This window comes from Balaenoptera acutorostrata, chromosome 15 (genome assembly GCF_949987535.1).
Source record: "Balaenoptera acutorostrata chromosome 15, mBalAcu1.1, whole genome shotgun sequence".
Lineage (NCBI taxonomy): Eukaryota > Metazoa > Chordata > Mammalia > Artiodactyla > Balaenopteridae > Balaenoptera > Balaenoptera acutorostrata.
The window spans coordinates 60,387,486-60,414,393 of NC_080078.1; the positions used below are offsets into that span (position 1 = coordinate 60,387,486).

The following is a 26,908-nucleotide window of genomic DNA, read 5'->3' on the forward strand; positions in this document are numbered from 1 at the left end:
TTTGCTTAAGTCTTGAAAAATAAAACGATTCTAACTATCAAAAAAATAGTAGAGATGTCTCCCTTTCATGCCAGAACACAGTGGCTTGTCTGCAGGCAAAATGATGAAGAAGACTGAGCTCCAGGGTGCCTTGGCTGCAGAGACACCGAAAGGAGACGAAGGGCACTTTGCACGCACTAGGTGAGGTCCTGGGGTGACTGAGATGGTCATCTCTGCCTCTCCCAGCATGAGCCCCGGCATGAAGGAGTCTTGCTCCTTCATGGGTGCTCGTGGGACATGCAAGGCTTCTCTGAGCTGGAGGGTGAGGAAGAGCATGACACATCTGTCATCAGTCTCCTATGTGTCAACTGCTGTTAACAGTACACAGAGCACCCCTTCAGGTGCGGGGAGGAGGGACACCTGAGCTCTTACTGCCGGAAGGGCATCGTGTGTAACCTCTGTGGCAAGCGAGGACACGCTTTTGCCCAGTGTCCCAAAGCAGTGCACAATTCCGTGGCAGCTCAGCTAACTGGCGTGGCCGGGCACTGAACACCTGCCTGCCTGCCAGGGTGAACACAGAGCCAGCTTACTCCTCTTAAGTGCCAAACCTTTTTTTTAAACCATTTTTTATCGTTTTTGAAGGAGATCAGTGTTTGTTGAATTGAGAACATTGTTGGCCCTGGATTCTGTCAGGGTGTCTATCTTTTTCAGCTCATCCCGTCCCCTTTTAATTTGCTGCTTCTAATCTCTGTGGTCTGAGAATTTGTGAAACCAGTGTTGTTAGAAGTGTATGTAACCTGAGTCAATAGGCTCTGAATGGTAGCCAAGGGCCTCTCTTATGGCATTAAAATGCATGGACTTTGTGACAGTGCTTTCAGTGGCTCAGAAGCCATTCTTCACAGAATCATGGAATCGAATCTGGAATTTTCCTGCTGGAAAGGACCTAAAAATTGGTTTAGACCAATCCGCTGGTTTTCCAACAGATGAAACAGGGCCAGAGAGGTTAAATGCCTGTGTCAAAATCACATCGCTGTCTGGTGCCAGAGCTAGCCTAGAGTAGAGTTCCCTGACCCCAAGCCCGGTGCCCATTCCACTACCTCTCACACCTCACAACATTTTCCTCAACACTTGAGGGCCCAGAAAGTCTGCTCTTTCCAGAATAATGAGCCCAGAGGAATGCTAAGAAATCATCTGGGGAAGGAAGCAGAAGATTTGGCAGGAGCTTCAGAATACTTGGGAGATACGGAAGGGACAAAGGAATATAATCCAGGGTGTACTCATTGCCCCCTGGGGTACCATATCTGGATTAAAGTGGCCCTGCTCCTTTGTGGCCTTCCCCTTCCCCGTTCATTGCCACCAGTGAGACATAGAGGTGCTCCTGCGTAAAGAAAGGTTTACATTTGCATCTTAGCCTCAATAGCTAGCGTCCCCAGAGAAGCAGCTGACTGGAGCTCATCTGCAACCTCTGGACTCTCAGGAGAAAAACGGAATTCCAAATGAGCTGTTAACTCTAAAATGTACTTGGGAAATAGGCCAAGCTAGAGGGCATTGGGTCTACTAAGTGTTATCAAGTTAAAGTAGAAAAGACAGTACACTGCTTTTCTTTTAGTTTTTGTCTTTCCTTTATGTTTTGCTGTTTCCTTGTGGCTTAGAATGTAAAATCGATTGTTTAAAGTTTTGTTCTGAATAAATATTTACCTTTTATATTGCTAAAAAAACCCCCCCAAAACAGTACACAGAGCACCTTACACCTGTCATCGATGAAATCTTACAAAAACTGGAAACTGAGGGGGGGATTAGCAGATACACACTACTATATATAAAATAGATAAACAACAAGGTCCTACTGTATAGCACAGGGAACTATATTCAATATCTTGTAATAACCTATAATGGAAAAGAATATATATATATATATATATATATATATATATATATATATATATATATATATATACATATATAACCGAATCACTTTGCTGTATACCTGACACTAACACAACATTGTAGATCAAGCATACTTCAACTAAAAAGAAAAAGAAAGAAACTGATACCTTATTCGAGGTCATATACCTAATGATTGGCAGAGCCAGGATTCTGAACCCAGGTCTTACTGACCTTCCCTGTTGCCATGGTCCCCGGTTCTCCACCTGGGAAGGGGACCCTGGCAGGACCTTCAGTTGAGAAGGCACCCAGGTGGTGAGGAGCCCTCACTGTGCATTGTCCTCCCTTCTGGCATTTGCATCCTGACACGGAGGAGAGAGTGAGCCCCTGGAAGGGGAAATGTGTTCCAAAGTGCATTCTACATGGGAGGTGAGTAGAAGAGGAGCATCCCTGCATCCCGAGGGGGACGGCATGTTGAGTGCACGCTCACAAAGCCCCCAGGTGGTTCCTGCCCCCCTCGGTCACTGCCCCACTTGTGAGCCCTAGGATCGTTTCTGCCAGCCCCAAATCAAGGATCTGATGATCTTGTCTGTGGATTATCCAGGGCCTTTGTTCTCCCACCCACCACCCTTTGGCGTAGCACTAATCACAGCCAGAGTGTTCTAGAAAGGATAGGGCAGGGGGTAGGGGAGGTGCACAACCATCCAAGTTTCTTCTTGAGTTTACAACTTCATGGATGTTTATGAGCCTCAGAGCTGTTTTTTACACCTGCCTGGATGAAGGGCAGGGATGAAAGGAGTGTGGCTTCGTCCTTACAATTGACTCATCCACACAGACTCTCAAAAACATCAGAGGGAGAAACCTTGGAGACTGAGCATCTCCCCACACCCTTATTCTGGCTGCGAGGACGTGGAAGCCCAGGAGGTGGTTTGCCCACAGTGGGATGTTTTTGAACTCTCATCCAGGGTCCGTCTCACAATCCCACACCACCCCCTTGAGTCACTGCTTAACTCTACCGTCAGGCCGGGGGCAATTTCCCCAATTTCTTTACCCTGAGAATATCAGTGCCACCAGCACCACTAATGTGGTAGCAACTGACAAATGTCTATCCCAGTATTCACTTGCTCCTTCTTTCTCGGTAATAAAATCCCCCATGTTAATGGCCAGACTCCCCTGCAGCTGGGGGTCATGTGAATGAGTTCTGGGCAATGACTTGTAGGTATAGTGATGGGTATTAACTTCTAGGAAACCTCTTTTTTTTAAAAATTGAGGTGAAATTCACCATTTTAACCATTTAAAGCATACAGTTTGGTGGCATTTAGTACATTCACAATGTTGTGCAACCATCACCACTGTCTAGTTTCAGGACTTTTTCATCAACCCCAAATATATTCCCCACTCATCTGCAGTCACTCCCCATCCCCCCCTAACTGCAGCCCCTGGCAACCATTAATCTACTTTCTGTTCCCCTGGATTTGCCCATTTTGGTCATTTCATATCAATCGAGTCACACATGTATGTAGTCTTTGAGTCTGGTTTTTCACTTAGCATAATGTTTTCAAGGTTCATCCATGTGGTAGCATTTATCAGTAGCTCATTCCTTCCTTATGGCTGAATAATATTCCACTATGTTTATATACTGTATTTTGTTCATCCATTCATCAGTTGAGGGACATTTGGGTTGTTTCTACCTTTGGGCTCTTGTAAATAGTGCTGCTATGAACATTCATTTGCAAGTATTTGTTTGAATACCTGTTTTCAATCCTTCTGAGGAAACCTCTTTTTCAAAACAGTTGGCAAATGCCCTTAGCCTGCTTACTTCCATCTTCTTCCACCTGCTGCCCAGGGTGTGGGTGTGATGTAGACTCAACCCTAGACCACACATGCCCTCAGGACATCAGAGTGGGGACCTGCACAGAGCCCAGGCCCCTGGGGATTGTGCAGCTGCCCTCTCCACCAGAACAGCCTACCTCCAGACCTATTGTGTAAGGAAGAAGTAAACTTCTGTCTTGTTTATTTCTCTAAGCCATTGTTATTTGGGGTTCACTGTCATTCACAGCTAAACCTAATTACATATACCTGATAATGTAACCTCCCCTTGTTCTGTGGTCCACCTTTGGCAGGGGTAACATGAGAAGCACAGAACAGATTCCAGATTGTGAAAGCGGGCTCACTAGGCAACTGTCTCCATCCTTATCAGCTGGGCTCTGTAATCGAGTCACCTGCAGCAGGTGGGGAGGATGACTTGGTTGCAGGTGTGGGACTAGGGTTTTCACCTGCTGTTCCCGGGAGGCCCACAGAGAGTTGCTGGCAGGTGCCCATCACATAATGATACTCCAGGGGCTGCATCTTCCCCGCCTGCCCAGACCCTATTCCTTAGTTCTCTTCTCTAGACTAAGATTATTTTTAATCTTACAGATTTCTAGAGTTAATTAGGGCTGAGAGATATATTAAAAATCATCTAGCCAAGTGTCTTCAAGCTTTTTGTTAGAGACTTCATTGATACAGAAATACATTTTGTACATTGTTTACACACATGGGTCTATAATTGACGTAAAGCTTCACAAAACAATACTAACCCTTACTATGTACAATGCACTGATATTTTCTGTTTTTTTTTTTAATTTGCTGATCACAATCCACTAAACTGATTTCACAACTTGCTAATGGGTGACAACTGGCAGCTTGAAAAACAGTGATGTGATCCAATATTCCCATATGACAGGTAAGAAAGCTGAGGCATTGGAAGGGGAAGCCATCTGCTGAGGTCACAGGGTAGTTTAGAGGCAGAGCTTGGCTCAGAAACCAGGTCTTAGATCTTGGTCACTGGTGGGCTGTGAGTCATTCCCAACACCCGCCTCAGCCCCAGGCACCCGGATGTTTCCAGCTCCTGGCAGGGTCCCCACTCGCTCCAGCCCTCTCTTCTTTCTCTCTCTCTAGCCTGTGCTGCTTCCCTTCATCTTTCCCCCACATTCAGACATTTTCAATCCCTGTGCAGCATGGGTGGTACAATTTCTTGGCACCCAGGTCGTGGGGAAATGGGGGTTCCCTGGGTGGCTGATTGAGGGGCTGGTGAGGATCCCGGGATGAATGAGCCCTCAACCGGTGGTCCGAGCAGCCTTGAGCAAGGTCTCAGCATCTCTGTAGAAGGGGACAGTGAAACCAAACATCCTTCCTTGTAGGGTTTTTGTTGGGATCCCATGTGTGCCCGTCACTAGGATCTGGGCCTCTGGCAGGGGGATACAAATGCCTTAGGATCCCACACAATGGCACCAGCAACACAGGATGGAGGAGGGTTTGAGCTTTCTCGTGGGCTGCCATTGAGGGCCTCAGATGTGCAGACACTGCTAAGCATGTGTGAGCATGTGTCCGCATGTGTCCTTTCATAGTTACAAACCCTTCTATGTTGTCATTCTCATTTCACAGATGAGCGATTTGAAAGTCCAGTCAGGTGATGTCACTTGCCAAATATCACTTGCTCAGGCAGAGCCTGGCCTGAGCCCAGACTGGGAGCCGGTGCGGCCTGACCACACGCGATTTCCACGCTGCCTCCCTGCAGCCAGCTGAGGTCGTGGTGGTGGCATGACCTGGGCACGGTTCCAGGAAGCTGCCAGAGAGAAAGGGCCACCCACAGCCTCCTCCCCGCCTCGACATTACATGGTCAGCGTGAGAGGAGAGGAAGGAAGAAGGATTCTGGACACCCTTCACTTCCAGAGAGAGTTTAGAATCTCTTAGACCCTCACTGAGTACGAGGATCACTTGGAGAATTCATATTGGCCTAAGCCCCACCACTGACCCATGAAATCAGGATCTCTGCGTTAGGGACAGCGTTGATTTTTTTCCCTTAAACTCTCCTGGTGATTCTAATACAGAGCCAGAGCCGGGACTGAGAATCACTGCCTTAGGCCTACATAACGTTTACACTAATCAAACCTAGAGGGGTGGGATAGGGAGGGTGGGAGGGAGGGAGACGCAAGAGGGAAGAGATATGGGAACATATGTATATGTATAACTGATTCACTTTGTTATAAAGCAGAAACTAACACACCATTGTAAAGCAATTATACTCCAATAAAGATGTTTTTAAAAAAAAAAAAAAAAAGCTCCTTTCCGTGAATTCTCTCCCCTGAGCCACACAGCTGCTCTGGGAGGGAGGCAGTGGGGACAGTCACCATCTCCTGTTTACAAAGGAGGAAAACAGGCTGAGAGAGAGGAGTGCAGACTTCTTCGGAATCCCCCCTCAGCCCCTACCAGAGACCTGAGGCCCCATTCCTCACTTCAGCAATAGGGGAAAGCATTTCCTCACTTCAGCTCACACCCCTCACCTCACACGTGGGCCCTGGGGAAGAGAACGATTGCTCCATCTGCGGAGCGCAGCCCAGCAGGGTGGAGGTTGAGCCGAGAAGTTATCTGAGGTGAACAGAGCAGCACGGACACGAGCGCGGAGGCTTGGAAATGGGAAAAGAGCCGCTGGCATCCCAGCTCCCAGGAAAGGGTTTCTGTACAGACCCACAGCCCAGAACGGCACGGGTCCTCTGCAGATTGGGGCTTGAGGCCAGAGAGGGTAAGTCCTGAAGCCAGTGCTCTGCCCGGCAAAGCGGCTGGCGGGAAAGCTCACCATCCCAGTGGGACAGGGCGTCAGTCCCCAACACAGAGGTTCTGGCCTCCTGCAGGCAGAGGTCTGCATCCAGGTTTGAACCCTGGGGACTCTGCCTCTGACCCAGGGCCTCCGAGTGGCTTTGAGGATGGGGAACAATGCTTCCCCTCCACACTGGGCCCGGTGTCTGTGTCCACAGCCTGCATTCCTGTCCGGAGTGGGGCTCTGGCCTCCGTGCTCGGCAGGCAGACGGTGCCCGACCACTTTGTGCAGAAGGCTGCCAGGCCTTCCTCCACCACATCAACCCCCACCCCGGGAAGCAGAATAACCGCACATCCCGGATTCCAACACGAACCTTAACTTGGGAGCAAGACGCAGCCCTCTCAGACCAGCACACTGAGACCCTGATAGTCCCCTGGGTCACACGTGCCCAACCACCCACGTTTCTTTTCCTGTTCCCTCTGCCCAGAACACTCCTCACCCTACAAAACTACTTTTTAAAAAAAAATTAATTAATTTATTTTTTTGGCTGCGTTGGGTCTTCATTGCTGCGCGCGGGCTTTCTCTAGTTGCTGCGAGCGGGGGCTGCTCTTCATTGTGGTGCGCGGGCTTCTCATTGTGGTGGCTTCTCTTGTTGCAGAGCACGGGCTCTAGGCGCGTGGGCTTCAGTAGTTGTGGCGCACGGGCTTAGTTGCTCCGCGGCATGTGGGATCTTCCCGGACCAGGGCTTGAACCCGTGTCCCCTGCATTGGCAGGCGGATTCTTAACCACTGCGCCACCAGGGAAGTCCCCACAAAACTACTTCTGACTGAGTCCAACTCATCGTCCATACCAAGTGCCACCTGGGTCCCAGGGTCTTTCCTACACCAAACCATGGCCAAGATTAATCCCCTCCTCCTCTTGGCCCCCTGGCTCTTTCTTGGATTTGTAACACAGCCTAATGACAATCCTCTTCGAGCCCCACGAGGGCAGAGACCGCACCTCATGATCTCTGTGCTCCACCGCACCTCGTGGCTCTTTCCCTGGGTGTCCAGTAAGTGAACCCGTTCATTCAGGAACCATTTACTGAAATCTGCTCGGCTGAGTGACCGGGACGGGCCAGGAACTCAGGTGTGAGAGCTTCAAAGGAGTGAAGGTGTTTCCCTGTCTCTCTTTTTAAAAATTTGATTTTCTCTGAACTGACCATCGTCCACATTCCACTGTGACCTTAGAACATCTGGTGGATCCAGAAGTTGAGCCTTAAGAGCTCAACTCCATGAGTCACAGGCACTGACACACTGGGCCCCTCAGGATGTCATGCAGGTCTCCCGGTGGGCAGGCTGCTGTGGGTGCACATGCCCCCGGAGGGTGAGCCTCTGCTGGGGCCCATCGCTCTCTGTCCCCAGGTGCCCTTTCATGGCGAGAGAGCTGTCAGTTCTGGAAGGAGCCTGGAAGTCTATCCATCTCTAGCCCTTTGTCTTGAATCGGGAGCCTGAGGCTCAGCGGCAGCAGAGCCTCAGGCTCCAATGAGGAGCCAGGTTCAGTACTGCTTTCCTGTGTCGCAGATGTCACCCGCACTCATGCATAAGCTCAGCTCTGATAGTAGGACACAGTGGAAAGGGTGCTGCTAGAACCGAGTCTGGGCCCTGCTATCAACTTTCTGTGGGAGCCCAGTACATGTCTGTACCTTCCTGGGCCACCATCTCCTCCAGAGGGAGAGAGATGGCCTGGCTGACAGCTGGCATCCCCTCCTGCTAAAATCTACAGGATCCAAAGCTCCCCTTCTTAGCAACCCAGCACTGCTGCGTGTTCACAGGAGGAAGCTGGGGATAAGGGAATGGTCCTTTTTGCTGCCACCCTGTCCTGGTCTTTGTGACTTCTGAAGTAACCAGCATTGCCCTTTTGCATCGTGCTCAGCGATGTCTTGGGCAAACCTTCCTGCAGCCCTAACCACCATTCACAGTATTTTACCGGTTTGACTCTTGCCTTGTTTGGATTTGGTGTAGCTGCCAAACCACTAGGCAGAGCACCCATGACAGGCAATAATTAGCCTGCTGCTTAGCAGGGGCGCCGCCAAAGCAGAGCCCAGTCCTCAAAGTGACTGCAGAGCCAGAGAACCTGAGCTCCCCAGCAGTGATTTTTCACCCCCTTCCCAGGTGCCGCTGGTGGGAACTGTCCTCGGCACACCTGCTCCTCTGCCTCTGGCGCTTTCAGGTCACCAAGTAGCTTTCAAAGAGCTTGCTGGTGCTTCTGGACGTGTAGTTTACTTAGGAGCATTCCGGCGCTGCTGATGGTTTCTTTTAAATCAACTTACATGCTGTCACTCCCTCCCTCCCTTGTAGCCCTGAGATGCACTTTTCTTTGCCAGAGTGACTGACAGCTGGTAAAACTGCACTGAGAAACCCAGAAAGCAGGTACCAGCTGGCTTGAAAAGGCAAAGCTTGTCCGTCTGTCTAAGGGGACGTGACCTCCAGCTGCGTTGAAGACCCTGCCCATTATTCAGGACTCCATCCCAAACATGCTCTATCCCTGGGACCATGCTGGAAGGACTAGGCAGCCACTGAGAAAGAGAACCCTAAAATACCAAGGCCTAGCCTTCAGAGTTCCCAAGGCAGCTGTCCCGAGCTGGACACTCTTGCCTCTCAGTCGGCCCAGAAGCACGGGCGTCCAGCGAGGACTGGCAGAGAAGATTCCATGTACTCACCAGGCATGTTTCAGCTTCCTCTGTCTCCTCTCTGGGCTCGTCTGGGAATGGCACAGATGGTGTGGGGACATCGGCTGCTGGGCTCACCTTACCATTTATAGAAGCCTCTCCTACACACCCCAGTTAGAATTCTAATGAGGTGGGTGTGGCACCAGGTCATTCCTGTAGTACCTGTAAACGTTTCACTAATGACATACTTGTCACCCAATGGAAGGTCATGCTGCTTGTGCAAGACCAGCTTGGGGAGAAGAGGGGAGATAGGAAAAACAATGCAGAGTTTGATTTTATGATTTTTTCCCCAAGATGAACAACTTCCTGGATCGTAGGGTTTAGGAAATGAGGTCATGCTTTTCTTCAAGTAGATTGTCCAGAGCCGATGCTGAGAAGTCCCCTGGGGAGGTCAAAGAAATGTCTCCCCAGAACCCAGAGCAGAAAGTTGCCTAGTCCTTTCTCACCATCTGCACACGCTGATGGTCTCCACTTGCATGAGGGGCGTGAGATGCTCATCACGGTTCACTGTTCAGGTTGCAGTGTGCCAGAAAGTGCATTTGATTTGGGGTTAGAAGAACTCAGTTCCGATGCTGGCTGGGTCCTGGGCTATCACTAAACCTTGAAACCTTGGAAGCCTCGTCTGACTAGGGTGGAGGCATTGCCCACCTTTCTCAACTCGATAAGTGGGGGAATAATCAAATAGGTAATGTGAGTGGAAAGTGCGTGGATGTGCACCATAATGGATTAAATCCAGTTGTCACCTGGAGTCAAACGTCAATTTGATTCCAGATGTGGGGAGGGGCGGGGGGGGGATTGTTCTTTTTAATGGGACAGTGGGGACAGCCCCTGAACCTGTAGCTGTGACATGGTTTCATTCTGGCTCTGCCATGTGCTCTCTGTAACACTGGAGGGTAAGTCACGGACCATCTCTGAGCCTAGCTTCTACACTGGTTAAATAAAGGAGGGGGAGACTCTCATTCTACGTATTTTATTTGCTTGTTTGTTGTTTTAAGGGGATATATTTTTTAAAAGATCCTATTGTGGCTATTTACAAGTTCCAAGGTTTCCTGTGATAGACAAGGGACTTTTAAAAAATGGTAATGCTCCAAGGGTTCATGACAGAGTGGAGACTTCTCAAGGCTTCCCCCAGACTTGGATGGGAGGGAAGCACCATGACATGGTTAGGTCGTTAGGGAGAAGGTGGCAATGCTGGATCTTGAGAAAAGTGAGACTGAATAGACAGGCAGATGGGAAAAGAGGCATCCGCCTTGTCTCTCTGTTCTCTGGGCTCCCACAGCACTTGGTACATTTTAGGACCTCTCTTACCAAATGCATCCCCCTGCACTGGGGCAATCTGGTTAGGTCTGTCCCCATCACTCACTCTCTGAAGGTCCAGGCTGTGTGTTCGCCACATCTTCTCAGAACCGAGCATAGGCTTGTCACACGGCAGGAACACACATATCTTTGAATGAGTGGATCAATCAATCAATGTAAAGATGGAAATAATTACCATCAATGTAGAGCCCACCCTGGGCAGGCACTGTCTAAACACTTCACATGTATTACCTTTTCTTGTCTTCAGATCAGTCTTATGGCATAGGTACCATTACTTTTGCTATCTTACGGGGGTGGGGAGAAATGGGTTAACACAAGTCTGTGTGACCAGGAAATTCACACCCATATGTGAGCGACTCCAGAGCCCGTCTGCTTAATCTGGAGGTTGGCTGCCTAAGTGAGGTGGGACCTCAGCCTTTTCCAGGCCTCTGGCGGCTCTGCACCCATGGCCCCGTGGACTGTGGCCACTGTTGGCTCTGGCAGATGACTCGGAAGAGAGCAGAGTGTAGAGAGGTAATGGCAGGGAGAGCTAGCCCCATCAGCAGCTGGGTGTGTGGCATGCATCCTGGCCCCTGCCGTGGCACTGGCTGTGACTCTGTGCAAGGCCCTCACTATGCTGAGTCAGTCCTGCCAGAAACCCCGAGAGCTGTGTGATTCCAAGGGGATGAGCGGATGTGAAGGGCTGAGCATGCCCTCAAGTGAGGGATGAAGAAATGGGGAGAGGGGCGCTTATTATTACTACTGTTGTTGTTGGCCTGGCAGCCAAGAATTGGACCCTGGGCATCCCTTTCAGTGACCCGGCAGGGAAACCTGACAAGGGGACAGGGAGGCAGTGCTGCCCTTGAAGAATCCTGAAGTCACACAGACCTGGGTCCAAACTCCGGCTGTGCCATCACCTCAACTCTTGGAGCCTCCATTCCCTCATCAGTAAAGCTGAGATACAAGCCCCATGAGGATCGAAGGAGAGCATGAATGTAAGTGCTCGGCATCGCGTCTGGCACCGCTCAGCATAACACGTTAGCACTGATGCTATTGGCATTCTCATTGCCCGTAAAGCACCCCGCAGTCCCGAGTGTCATAGATTTCACGATGGGACCCACAGTGTGGACAGTGGTGCCTGCCCACCGAACCCTTGGTTTCGCCTTGGAAAGATCTGTAGCTGATCAGTCTTGACCCCAGGGTGGTGTGGTGGAAAGATGCCCAAGTTGGACTCAGAGGAACCCAACTAAACACCGGGCTCTGGGGCTTGCCCGCTGTGTAACTTTGGCAGAATCCTTTTCCTTCTCTGAGCCTCAGTTTCCTCATCAGCCTACGCACACACCTCCCAGCGCTGTTGTGAGGCTCAGAACCCTGAAATTGTAGATATGACACTCTCCTATGGAAGGGTGGTGCTGGCGTCCCTCCGCCCTGCCTGCCGCTCTGGCCCGGCTCCCTGCAGCCTGCTAACTGCCCAGCAGTGGGGCCTTGCCTCCTTGCCCTGAGCTGACTTCACGTTAGCTGCTGGAGGATTGTACCGTGGCCACAGATGCAGCCACAGCCCCAGCCTGCAGGCGGGGGTAATGCTGTAATTTGCATGCTGTGTCACAATTTCAACTAATGATTTTCAATTCACAGGTGGAGTCACCCAGCTACACGCGGGATTAAATTCCTGCTTGGCCACCCTTTCTGCACCTCAGATCCCAGTTAGGATGGAACATGCAAATATGGGCTTTAAAAAAAAAGGAGATGCTAATTGATCATTTGCCTTTTTTTCCTCCCTCTAATTAAGGGATTTAGAGTTGCTGAAGATTTCACCACACGTGTAAAGGTACAAAACCTTATGAGAAGTCATCTACTCAGCCTTTTTCCCAGTGTAAGAATCCCCTTTCCTGACACATTTCTCTTGAAAACTCCGGTGACAGGGAACTCCCAGTCTCAGAGCAGCTCATACACGAACCAGACAGCTCTGGCTGTAACATCCATTTCTGGGATGATTCTGTTTAAGGCATATCTTCCCCCATTTCATAGGAGTTCTGTGAAGGCAGGAGCTTTTTTCCAGATCCATCACTGCGCCATCCCCAGTGCATCACTGTGCCCAGGGCATACGGTGGGCTCTCAGTAACTGGGGTTTAAAGTGCATTGAAAGGGCCAGAAAGTTCTTCCTCCTTTGAACTGAGCATCTGTCTCTTTAGATCTTCTGCCCATTGATCCTCGCTGCTTCTCCCCCACCCCTCACTGATCCCACATGAGTCCCTGATCCCCCTCTTCACCCTACATCCATCGTGTTCTCCCCCAAGTCTGGCAAACACCCCCTTCCCTCCCAATAAGTCTATTCTTCTCTAGGTTAGACATCCGTTTCTCCAACCATTCCTGGTGAGTCATGATTTGGAGGCCTCTCATCTTGATGAGATCATGTACTCCCCCTCTTCTGAAAGCTTCGATGGCTCCCGATGGCTCCCCATGGCCTATCACAGCTCAAGTTCCTTAGTCTGGCATTCACTCCAGCGAATGTCCAACTTAATTCTGTTTTTTTCTACCACTCTTACATGAACTCTCCTATTCAGCAAAGCATGACTAATCATTTTTCCTGGAACCCCACATGATTGTCCCTGACTCTATACCTGTTTATAAAATGCCCCTGTCTGGAACACCTTCTCTATTCCTTCTGTATCAAGGTCTCATCACTTCCAAGGCCCAAAGCAAGTGTCTCCTCTCCTCCTGGTCATTCTAGTATGATGTGGAAAGAGGGTTTGTGATGAAACAAGCAAACCTAGGTTTAAGCCTCAGACACACATTTCATGAGCACATATCTTTATAATCACATGGACCTTGGGCAGATCACTTAACCTCGCTGAGCCTAAGGTTTCTCCTCTGAAAAATGGGTATGATGATGCCAGCACCACTCATCCTCCAGAGCGTTCTGAGGAATCGTGTGATGGCACATGTAAAAGCTCTTTGTAAATGACAAGGTGCATTGACTTGTCTCTGTGTGAGCCTCTGGAACTTGTCCAGTGTCATGCATCAGGCACCTAACGATACACGATCTGACTCTGTTAGTGATGTTTCTTCAGGAGGGGAGTGTGTGAGTCTGCATGGCTGGCCACCGTTTCCTGACACCAGGCCTTGTGCCAAGAGTTTCACATCAGTTGACTTTTAAACCTCGCAACAATCCTCCCAGGGAGATATTACAATTCCATTTTATAAATAAGAAACCAGAGGCTTAGAGAAGCTAAGGAACTTGACGAGGGTACACAGCTAACAAGTAGCAAAGCAGGATCTGAACCCAGGTCTGCTGGACAGCAGAGGCCTATATATGTTGCCCTGTCTCTGATGAATCCTCCAGTTCAGTGACACCTGGGTGTCTCTGGGTCTTGCCTTCAGGAGATTGTTGTTACTGATACTGGTGACAATGATATTAACTCAGGGCTGAACAGAAGGAAGGGCCCCTTTGGAACCAATATCAAAACCTTGACTTTAACGTGTTTATGTCCAAATTTTCCACTCCCACCCAAACAAATAAATAAAGCAAAACCTTGGAGGGAGAGTAGACTTGTAAAAGTCCCTCACGGTTCATGTCAGTGCTCATCTCACGCAATGTCTGTCTGAGGGGTGGGAACTGGTCAGGACTGGAGACTCCCAGCCCTCAGGAAGACAGGGAGCAGCTTAGGGAGAAGCTGAACTTTTTTTAAAAGCAGAAACTCGTAAGAGCTGGAAAGAGCTGCAGAACAAGTGATGGCCACCGATTGCGGAGATAAAAAAGAGTTACTTATTGAGGGGGAGGCAGGAAAAGACCAGAGAGAGTCCTTCCAGGCAGAGGAGAGCAGGCAGCCTTGTCAGGAAAAGACTGCACGTGAGTTTATGGGAAGCACCAGATCGAGGACAGTGGGAGAGGGTGGGGGAGGCCAGCTGTGCCCTGAAACAGGATGAGGACCTGATCCTGGGGCATGAGGAAGGGACATCAGAAGGCAGCCCCGCTCAGCACATCCGTGACGCCTCTTGACGGAAGGGTTGGTTCACTCTGTCAAGCTGTCACTCAGCCAGCTGTGAGTGTGTGGCTGGGAAACCAAACGAGGAAGAGAGGAAGCCACTGCCAGAAGGCTGGCGGTGTGCACAAGAGCACAGGCATCAAGAGCATGCCAGGGAACAAGAGCACAGAGGGCAGGTCCCGGGGTTTGCCCGCCAGGAAACAAGAAGGACAGAGGGTAGGTCCCCGGGGTTGCTCACCAGGAAACAAGAAAGACAGAGGGCAGGTCCCTGGGGAGTTGCGCAAATCCTCAGAAAGGAAGTGTCCCAGAGAGGTCATTCAGCCCAACTCTGCCTTTTACATACGGGAAAACTGAGGCCTTTGGAGAAATGATTTGCCTAAGGTCACAGAATAAACTGGCCTGGGCTCAGAACTGGAAGAGCATTGAAGGTCATTTGTCCAACTTCTTCCTTCCACCAAAGAGAGCAATGAGGCCCCAACACCTGGAACTAGAATGCGGGCTTCCCTGCTTGCCACACTCTGCTCTTTCTGCTGCCATTTTGGTCCCTTCCTTTTTTTCAGTTAAGAAACCAATCTTAGAAAGGCCTCAAGAGATGGGTATGCAAGATTAGGGAAATATTTTTCAATCTTATCAATAGCAGCAAACATTGTTAAATATTTGTACAATTATCACAACATTTGCTTTTATATTCACCATCTCCCCTGATCCTTACCTGGCTACTAGGAGCAGATTTTAGTACAACTGCCATGTTATAGGGAAGAGAATGGAGGCCCAGATAGATTGTGTGTCTTAGCAGAAGCCAGACTCAAATCTAAACCTTTGACTCCAAATTTCATCCTCCTTCTTCTCCACCTCATGTCAAGTGCTAATATGGACAAATTCTTAGAAAGGCACAACCTTCTGAGACTGAACCAGGAAGAAATAGAAAATATAAACAGACCAATCACAAGCACTGAAATTGAAACTGATTAAAAATCTTCCAACAAACAAAAGCCCAGGACCAGATGGATTCACAGACGAATTCTATCAAACATTTAGAGAAGAGCTAACACCTGTCCTTCTCAAACTCTTCTAAAATATAGCAGAGGAAGGAACACTCCCAAACTCATTCTACAAGACCACCATCACCCTGATACCAAAACCAGACAGAGATGTCATAAAAAAAGAAAACAACAGGCCAATATCACTGATGAATATAGATGCAAAAATCCTCAACAAAATACTAGCAAACAGAATCCAGCAGCACATTAAAAGGATCATACACCATGATCAAGTGGGGATTATCCCAGGAATGCAAGGATTCTTCAATATACGCAAATCAATCAATGTGATACACCACATTAACAAATTGAAAGATAAAAGCCATATGATAATCTCAATAGATGCAGAAAAAGCTTTTGACAAAATCCAACACCCATTTATGATAAAAACTCTCCAGAAAGTAGGCATAGAGGGAACTTACCTTAACATAGTAAAGGCCTTATATGACAAACCCACAGCCAACATTGTTCTCAATGTTGAAAAACTGAAACCATTTCCACTAAGATCAGGAACAAGACAAGGTTGTCCACTCTCACCACTATTATTCAACATAGTTTTGGAAGTCCTAGCCATGGCAACCAGAGAAGAAAAAGAAATAAAAGGAATACAAATCAAAAAAGAAGAAGTAAAGCTGTCACTGTTTGCAGATGACATGATACTATACATAGAGAATCCTAAAGATGCTACCAGAAAACTATGAGAGCTAACCAATGAATTTGGTAAAGTAGCAGGATACAAAATTAATGCACAGAAATCTCTTGCATTCCTATACACTAATGATGAAAAATCTGAAAGAGAAGTTGAGGAAACACTCCCATTTACCACTGCAACAAAAAGAATAAAATACCTAGGAATAAACCTACCTAAGGAGACAAAAGACCTGTATGCAGAAAACTATAAGACACTGATGAAAGAAATTAAAGATGATACCAACAGATGGAGAGATATACTATGTTCCTGGATTGGAAGAATCAACATTGTGAAAATGACTATACTACCCAAAGCAATCTACAGATTCAATACAATCCCTATCAAACTACCAATGGCATTTTTCACAGAACTAGAACAAAAAATTTCACAATTTGTATGGAAACACAAAAGACCCCAAATAGCCAAAGTAATCTTGGGAAAGAAAAACAGAGCTGCAGGAACTAGACTCCCTGACTTCAGACTATACTACAAAGCTACAGTAATCAAGACAGTATGGTACTGGCACAAAAAAAGAAATATAGATCAATGGAACAGCATAGAAAGCCCAGAGATAAACCCATGCACATATGGTCACCTTATCTTTGATAAAGGAGGCAAGAATATACAATGGAGAAAAGACAGCCTCTTCAATAACTGGTGCTGGGAAAACTGGACAGCTACATGTAAAATAATGAAATTAGAACACTTCCTAACACCATACACAAAAATAAACTCAAAATGGATTAAACACCTAAAAGTGAGGCCAGACACTATAAAACTCTTAGAGGAAAACATAGGCAGAACACTCTATGACATAAATCACAGCAAGATCCTTTTGGACCCACCTCCTAGAGAAATGGAAATAAAAACAAAAATAAACAAATGGGACATAGTGAAACTTAAAAGCTTTTGCACAGCAAAGGAAACCATAAACAAGATGAAAAGACAACCCTCAGAATGGGAGAAAATATTTGCAAATGAAGCAACTGACAAAGGACTAATCTCCAAAATTTACAAGCAGCTCATGCAACTCAATATCGAAAAACCAAACAACCCAATCCAAAAATGGGCAGAAGACCTAAATAGACATTTCTCCAAAGAAGATATACAGACTGCCAACAAACACATGAAAGGATGCTTAACATCACTAATCATTATAGAAATGCAAATCGAAACTACAATGAGGTATCACCTCACACCAGTCAGAATGGCCATCATCAAAAAATCTACAAACAATAAATGCTGGAGAGGGTGTGGAGAAAAGGGAATCCTCTTGCACTGTTGGTGGGAATGTAAATTGATACAGCCACTATGGAGAACAGTATGGAGGTTTCTTAAAAAACTAAAAATAGAACTACCATATGACCCAGCAATCCCACTACTGGGCATATACCCTGAAAAAACCATAATTCAAAAAGAGTCATGTGTTCACTGCAGCACTATTTACAATAGCTAGGACATGGAAGTGACCTAAGTGTCCATCGACAGATGAATGGACAAAGAAGATGTGGCACATATATACAATGGAATATTACTCAGCCATAAAAAGAGATGAAATTGAGTTATTTGTAGTGAGGTGGATGGACCTAGAGTCTGTCCTACAGAGTGAAGTAAGTCAGAAGGAGAAAAACAAATGCTGTATGCCAACACATATATATGGAATCTAAAAAAAAGGTTCTTAAGAACCTAGGGGCAGGACAGGAATAAAGACACAGACGTAGAGAATGAATTTGAGGACACGGGGAGGGGGAAGGGTAAGCTGGGACAAAGTGAGAGAGTGGCATTGACATATATACACTACCAAATGTAGAATAGATAGCTAGTGGGAAGCAGCCGCATAGCACAGGGAGATCAGCTTGGTGCTTTGTGACCACCTAGAGGGGTGGGATAAGGAGGGTGGGAGGGAGGCACAAGAGGGAGGAGATATGGGGATATATGTATACATATAGCTGATTCACTTTGTTATACAGCAGCAACTAACACAACAATGTAAAGCAATTATACTCCAGTAAAGATGTTAAAAAAATAATAACAACAATAAATGGAAAAAAAGACGTTTAAGCTCACTCATGTGCTGGATGCTTTAGAGTAACTTGTATGTACAGTGTTTCGCTTTATTTTTGCCACCTGACATAAAGTAAGTGACTTGACTATAAATGTGATTTACTCAGAATCTAAAGGTTTGGGAAGAGGTGAAGGACTGTCCAGGGGAGTGAAGTGGGGAAGGCATGGGTTGGGCTGGGAGTCCCTAGCTTTAGGGGGCTCTCTCTGGCCCCAGCCCTGCTGCTCACCCACAGGCAGGCTCAGAACCAGACGCCCCCTCTCAGGGCCCATTTCCCCAGCCTCCAAAGTGCTAAGAGAATTGAGGTGGTTAGTTTACACAGGCTCTGCCTCTAACCTGGGCCCTTCCCATGGTGCCTGAAGAATCAACAGATCTTCCACTGAGGTCTCGAAAGAAAAGAAGAAAGATTAGAGGGAGGGGCAAATATTTTTCTATATTCCATGCATTCATCCACCTCACATTTATTATGTCCACCATGTGCAAGGCTCTCTTTAGACATTTTGGAAAATTCAAATATAAACACATTTCATGGAGGGCAATTTGTACCAAAACCTTTAAAAGTATACATATACAAGTGCATATAACACAATGATCCATAAATTAGTTAATAAAATGACATATTTTGGAAAAAATGTAAATGTTCAATCATAGGAAATTTATTAATTTGTGGCAGATCCATACATTATGCAGGTATTAAAAGGGATGATGTAGATACATAAGAATTTGACACTGAAAGATGTCAAAAAAAAATGATGTTTAAAAAACAAGTATGTATGAATGAACATATTTAAATAAGTATTAATATATATGAGTGTGATACATATACATACACTTGCTCTCAGAAGAAAATCTAGTATGTCTAATATATAGAAGGCTACATACGAGAATGTAAATAGTGGTCTATGTGGTGTGATTAAAAGATAATCTTGTGTGGCACATATATACAATGGAATATTACTCAGCCATAAAAAGAAATGAAATTGAGTTATTTGTAGTGAGGTGGATGGACCTAGAGTCTGTCATACAGAGTGAAGTAAGTCAGAAAGAGAAAAACAAATACCGTATGCTAACACATATATTTGGAATCAAAAAAAAAAATGGTTCTGATGAACCTAGGGGCAGGACAGGAATAAAGATGCAGACATAGAGAATGAACTTGAGGACATGGGGAGGGGGAAGGGTAAGCTGGGGCAAAGTGAGAGTGGCATTGACATATATACAGTATTAAATGTAAAGTAGATAGCTAGTGGGAAGCAGCCGCATAGCACAGGGAGATCAGCTCGGTGCTTTGTGACCACCTAGAGGGATGGGATAGGGAGGGTGGGAGGGAGACGCAAGAGGGAGGGGATATGGGGATATATGTATATGTATAGCTGATTCACTTTGTTATACAGCAGCAAGTAACACAACAATGTAAAGCAATTATACTCCAATAAAGATGTTTTTTAAAAAGATAATCTTGATACTGTATGCAATTCTGTATTCTTTCAATTTTTATAAATCGTATCACATATTTTTATAATTAGAAAAACAACATATTTCCATTTTTAAAAAATCAGAAAAACAACATATTTCCATTAAAAAAAAATCATATTCACTGATGTTAATGATATAGAGTAACATAAAAGAAGATTTTAAAACTTTATTTATAGGGTAATCCAATTTTGATACACCTATAAAGGTAAGAATTTTAAATGTAGGAATTTTTTTAATCGAAGTGTAGCTGATTTACAATATTATATAAGTTACAGGTGTACAATATAGTGATTCACAATTTTTACAGGTTACACTCCATTTATAGTTAATATAAAATATTGGTTATATTCCCTGTGTTGTACAGTATATTCTTATAGTTTATTTCATACCTAATAGTTTGTCCCTCTTAATCCCCTGTCCCTATATTGCCCCTCCCCCTTCTCTCTCCCCACTGGTATCCACTAGTTTACTCTCTATATCTCTGAGTCTGCTTTTTTGTTATTAAATGTAGGAATTTCGAAAGCTTAGAATGTTGTACAACAAAATGCAAATGATTTGTATTCCCTGATTTTGCTTTGCTGTATTGTCTGCTATCTAGAATGAATATGCATAAATTATTAACAAGAAAGTAAAATTATGTAACAAGAAAATTTTTATTTTTCTATAAAAAGTATTAATAAAATAGAATCCCTGACTCTAAAGAGTTGACAGTCTAACAGAGGAGGTGGGAAGAGAAAACCTGACAATACCGCGCAGCAGCGTTCTGCAGGCTTACCTGCTGTGAGAAGGGAACAATCACAGAGAAAAGGGCTCCAGGAGAGATTCATGGAAGAGACATTTGAGCCACTCCTTAAAAGGTAGATATGAACAAACAAAAATTGGAGGAAAGGGCATTCTTAGCAGGGAAAAGGCAGGGAAGAGGCTTGATCACACATGATCAACTCTTCTCTGTAAGCTGCCCGCCTTTCCCAGCCAACCATCGTGCTTAGTTATCAAGTTTGTCCACACCTTTACAAACAAGCCTGCTCTGAATGAGTGCAATGGGTGCACTTTCCATCCTGTTTTGATCTTGTTGTATACTGGATGAGGGAAATAAACGTGGATTTGGCACTAGGTGACTTATGAGTGAATTATTTTACGGTTTGAATTATTGGTTCTTGGCTGGGTTTGATTGGCAATTTTCGTCTTCACAGAATGTATCCGATACTAAACGTTCTTCAATTCTCAAGGACAAGTGGGGATTTCCCACGCATCAGCTTTAGATCTTAGTTTCATGCATCTATAAAGAAAGCTATAAACTACAGAGGGCTCAAGCTTGTGCTGGCATAACATGGCCCTTCACAGCAAGGAAGTTACTAACTTTAAACTGGAAGAGTGACTGGCAAACAATGCTAGAACCCTGTCTGCTGGAAGAGAGTCAGGACACTAGAAGTTCTGGGATGTCTCTGTTCACTGCTCTGTGGCACGAAGTCCTGGAAAGTCCAAGTAAGGCTGACTCTCAGAGAGGTGGCAATATTCACAGGACTTGTGCACAGGGAACATAAGAGGAAATGGAATTTCAAGTCAATCGCGACACAGGACCAATTAAAGAATTTACTAGCCACTATCTGCTTCCAACAGGCCCCAAATACTTGGCCTCTCTTCAGCTTTGCCCCGCAGCAAAACAGCCAGGAGGGCTTCCTCCGGCTCAGAGTCTCCGTCCTTAATGATTATATTTGGGTGACATTTGAGCAGTTAATTAGGTAACTGGAAACTTAGTGCTAGTCCTGGCTCTTCACTAACTCACTTGGAGACCTTGGATATGCGGGGTTTGGTGTCAGTCAGTAGGTCAGACCTTCTCTTCAGCCCCTACACCATCACACGTTCTACATACTCTCATCCAAAACACCTCTTTGGACACAGTGATGGGCAACAAGTGTGGCCCATTCTCTGACCTTCTCTGAGAATCTCAACAAAATGACCTTTGTATGTTTCACAACCCCAAGTCTTAAGGTTTAGGATTCTAGATTTAAATTATTATCAAAAGAGCACTGAAAAAAATAGACACACACACACAGTGATGCTTGCATATACTTGTGTGTGCTTAGACAATAACTGAAAAGATTTAAAAGAAGGTGGTAACGGTGGTTTTTCTCTAGGGAAGAGACCAAGAGTCTGGTGGTTAAGGAAACAAAGAGACTGACTTTTCACTGTCTCCTCATTGAATTCGTTTACCGAATACATGTTAAGTTAGGAATACCAACTGACTGCATGTAAAAGAGACCTGAGAAATGGTGACTTAAGCAAACAAGGGATTTTATTATTCTTACTAAATAAGAAGTCTGGGGCAGGCTGTCCAGAGCTGGTACCATGTTATTAAGGACCCAGGCTCCTTCCAGCTCTCTGTTCCCCTTCCTGAGATTCTGGCCTGCATCAGGCGGCAAGCTCACAGACAGCTGCTATACCTCTAGGCACAACCCCTGTGTTTCAGGCAAGAAGGTGAAAGGGCAAAGAGCATTGCCTGCTGATTATGACCACTTAAAAGAGCTTGTCTGGTAACCCTCCTCAGCTTACTTCTGCTTACATTTCATTGCTCAGAACTTGTGTGGCTCTGTCCCTTCTGACTGCAAGGGAGGCTGGGACATATTGCCACATCATGTAAAACTGGGGTTCTGTTAGTAAGAATGGAGAGAATGGATATGAGCTTTGTAATTAGTAGTGTCTGTCATATATGTGTTGTCTTTTTAAAATTAAGACTTTGTCTTTTTAGAGCAGTTTTGGGTTCACAGCAAAATTGAGGGAAAGGTACAGAGATTTCTCATATACCCTCTGCCGCCACACATGCATAGCCTCCCCCACTATTAATATCCCCCAGCAGAGGGTACATTTGTTACAACTGATGAACTTACATTGACACATCACCATTAGTGAAAGTCCATAGTTTACATGAGGGCTCACTCCTGGTGTTATATACTCTGTGGGTTTGGACAAATGTATAATGACATGTAGCCATCATTATAGTATCACACAGAATAGCTTCACTGCCCTAAAAATCCTCTGTGCTCTGCCTATTCATCCCACCCCTCCCCAGTCCCTGGTAACCACTGATCTTTTTATTGTTTCCATAGTTTTGTCATTTCCAGAGTGTCGTGTAGTTGGAATCATACAGTGTTTAGCCTTTTCAGGTTGCATTAGTAATTAGATTAGTAATTAGATTAAATTAGTGATATGCATTTAAATTTCCTCCATGTCTTGTCATGACTTAATAGCGCGTTTCTTTTTAATGTGAATGATATCTTATTGTCTTCATGTACGGTTTATTTATCCATTTACCTACTGAAGGACATCTTGGTTGGTTCCAAGATGTAATTATGAAGAAAGCTGATATAAACAACTGTGTGCAGGTTTTTGTGTGGACATAAATTTTCAGTTCCTTAGTGTAAGAGCATGTTTAGTTTTGTAAGAAATTGCAAAACTGTCTTCCAAAGTGGCTATGACATCTTGCAAAGAATAAGAGTTGCCATCGCTCCACAGTCTCTCCAGCATTTGGTGTTGTCAGTGTTCTAGATCTGGGTCATTCTGATAGATGTGTATTGTCTTAAAATATATATATTTAAATATATATTTATTATATATTTTATTTAATGTATATATACATGTATATATGTATATATGCATATATGTATGTATATATACATATATATTTTATGTATATGTACGTATATACATATACATACCAAAAATCCTTGAAATAAGGGGAGAAAACAGTCACCATGAGAGAAGTGACTGTGTGACTGGTGGTGTGGGGAACTTAATGGACTCCCCCCAAGCAAAACAAACATCTAACTAGTGAAAATTATTAAAAAATCATATAAAGTCTCTGGAAATTATTCTAAAGCCATACAGCAAATACATTTACTTAAGAAAACCTACTAAATCTCAGTAGGAACAGCGAGAGCCTGTGACATTTGGGTCATGTGCCCCTCCCCCCAGCTCCATGTGATGAAAGCTTCATCCAGGCAGGGGTTCTCTCTCCAGTGCCCATTCATCTGTGCTATGTAAAAGCCGGGCCTTGACCTGAGAGAGTATGAGTTTTAGAGATATTTAGTCCCAGTGTTTTGGCTTTTGTTCTGTTTTGAACAGCAGAGCTTATTTTTAAGAACTGCTTTGGTTCTCCTAGGATTGTAAAGCCCAGAGTCCCCATTAAGACAGAAAGCAAGAAATAGGACCAAGAATTGAGATATCCAGGTTTAAGTTGCTGCTTTCTTGAGCAAATCACTTCCCCTCTCTGAATTTCCACTTCCTCAAGAGAAAAAACAAAAACAAAAACAAAAACACTTAGGAAACAGGAAGACAACTCAGGAGAGTCCCAAAGACTCAAGAGCCATGATCTGACTCTGTAGCCCCATAACCTCCCCCTCCTGAATTCTGCTCCCTCTCCTCCCATAAGTAACTCTCATGCTCTCTCTGTCTCTGTCTCTTTCTCTCTCACATCCATTAAAACGTTTATCTCCTGCAAAGTGCCGGAGGACGTACTGAACTGTGAGGATTTAGTATAGGTGGTTAGAGCTTTCAATACCTGATTATATCAGAAGACTTAAGGCAAAAATCATGTTCTAGTGGAACAGCTAAGAGCTGCATCTGGGAGGAAACAGAGGTAAGGAGTCAATTCCTACATAAAGGGAAACTTTGGAACAAGAAGGGTGGGGCTGAAATAGACTTACAAGTCAAGTAGGTACATAAATAAGTAGGTTTGCTTCCTCCCTCTTTCCTCCTCCCTTCCCTACTCTCCTTCATCTCTTGGGAGTAGAAGAGAAAGAAGGAGAAAAGACCTTCAAAGCCTGCCATGTGCCAGCCACTGTGTTGGGTTCTGTACAGTTTCCCACTCCTCAGTCACTCATATAGCACGTTCATGGGTTTTGCCATGTCTACACACCAGCTATACCATTATCTACTTAGTAGTTTTCTTTAAATCAACTCTCTTGTTTTCTTTAACTTATATACTTACCTTAGCCGTCTACCAATCAATATCTATAGAATGGTTTGGTATGTTAGTTATTTTTCTAATGCGTATTTAAATAAACATATAACTATTAGAATTAAAAAATATTTGTCCCCATGTCATAGTTACTGATGCCACACTTCAGGGTACATCTAGATTAGCTCATTTAGTCTTTGCCGCTACTCTCTGAGGTAAGGATAATGGTCCTCATCCTACACATGAGGAAATTAAGGTTCAGAGGGGTTAAGCAACTTGCTCAAAGTCACGAAACTAGCAAAGGCAGAGTAAGACTTGAAGCCACTTCCATTTCTAAGGCCTACACTCTTTCTCCTAACACTGCCCTGCAGTGGGAAGGGAGGAAGAAAGGAGCTCTACAAAAACAAGATCCGTCTGCAGAGTCAATGTATTTGGTCCAGCCAGCCTGTTCAGTTCCTATGAAGAGCCAAGCCCCATGGCCATTCTTGCCTCCTCTGCAAACTCCCGGCTTCCTCCGCCACGATCAAGCCCTGTGTCTGGCACAAACCTGGTGGTTGACTTGTTTGTCAAGTGGTGTCTCTGCTCCAAGGGCAGATTCTGCTGTGGCTGTCCTGGTGTCAAGGCTCCTAGGAGCCATCCTGAACGCTGCCCTTTTTGCTGCCATCACCCAGAGCACTGTTTTTGTTTCAGCTTCTTGCCCAGGCAGACAGGCCAAGGTTTTGCCTTCGAGTTGGGACTTGAGTAGGGCTTGGTATTTTAGGTAGTGCATTTATGACAGTAGGCATTTCTTCTGGAACAGTTTGACAGCATTCTTCAATCTTCTCTTTTCACCAACAGCATCTGGTTGCCTAAGGCAGAGAGGACACACTTGCTTGGCAAAGAAGGGCAGGATTCTCTGCTACCTCCCCCTGGGCCCCTTCGCCTCGTTCCTGCTGGGGTGTGGTCCTTCTATGAAACTGAGAGAACACGGCCAGAGTCATGTGGGGACTTAGACTCGGTGTACCTCCTGCTACATTCTCTGCCCTGCCAGTGGCTGGCTCTGGGTTTGAAGGATGTGGGGGTGAGAGATTGAAGAAGAGTGTCAGGGGTAATGGGGCAAAGGAACTGATATTTATTATGGGCCTACTATGTGTGAAACACTGTACTAGATACTCCATATCTGTTATATCACTGAATTCTCTCAGTAACCTACAACCTTAACAAGTAGGTGCTATCATGCTCATCTTACAGATGAGGAAATCCAAGTCTGGAAAGTTAAGTAACTTGGTTAAGGCCACACAGCTATGAAAAGGCAGGGCCGAGATTCAAACCCAGTTCTGCCTGACTCCAAAATCCCCGGTCTTTTCCCTACATCAGGCTACCTCATCTCTGGATGGGATATATTACAAGAGGCCTTGGAGATTGTCTAGTTCAGGATCTCCCAGGCTGTGTGCCTCACAACAGCAGTTCCTCAGGGAGGAGAAGGAGGTCAGAAGATTTTGCAGAAAGTTGGTTTAAATAAAATCAAATTGACGTCTTTACTCTGGGACTTCTCAGAGCCGTTAATATTCTAATGTGTACACGGGCCTCTGAGAGGGAGCTGTAGTGTGCCTCATCATCCAAATTACTGTTTATTTTCATGCAAAATACAAAGAAACCTGTGTTTTCGGAGCATTTTGGAAAATATTCATCTAATCAGACTCCTTTAAGTATAAAAAGGGAAGCAGGAGACTTGCCCAAGTAATACGACAGGCTGAAGCAGGGTAATTCCCAGTACTCCCACAACCTCACTCCTGTCCTGCCTTCCTGTCTCCGCACAGAGGCTCTGCCCGTTTCATCAGTCATTAGGAATGAGGCAAATACCCAGCAGGTGCCAGGTGCTGCGGTCAACACGACGCTGTGGAGAGAGAGCCACACGGCAGTGTGGTGATGGTGTTGCCTACACCGTGGCAGTACTTGGACTGCCCTTGAACCAGTCTCAGGGGCCTGGAGAAGGCTTCCTGGGAGGCTGAACAGCTCAGGGGACTGGGCTCCTGGGAGGTGCCAGTACCGCCCACGGGAAGCTGGAGCCTCTGCTCCTGGCCTGCACCCACCGGGAAAAGCGGGGCTGCCTTAGGACCTCCAGTCACATCTGCAAAACCCTTCCTTCTCTTGTGACAGTAAAAGAAGCAGAGATAGAGATTCCTTATTAATTCTGCTAAAAGTGGTTGGAATCCCTCTGCAATGTAAGCTAAACATTCCTGGCCTGACCACAGAACCATCACGGAAA

At 45.7% G+C, this 26,908-nt stretch overlaps 1 protein-coding gene across 1 annotated transcript in view; it reads right to left on the reverse strand.

Moving 5' to 3' along the window:
• Window positions 1-26,908, reverse strand: part of TGM3 (transglutaminase 3) — a 108,693-nt gene that overhangs the window by 31,797 nt on the left and 49,988 nt on the right. Inside the window, exon 5 of the mRNA XM_057529708.1 lies at window positions 26,557-26,722. Coding sequence (XP_057385691.1) covers window positions 26,557-26,722 — 166 coding nt within the window. The remainder of the gene's footprint in view (window positions 1-26,556; window positions 26,723-26,908) is intronic.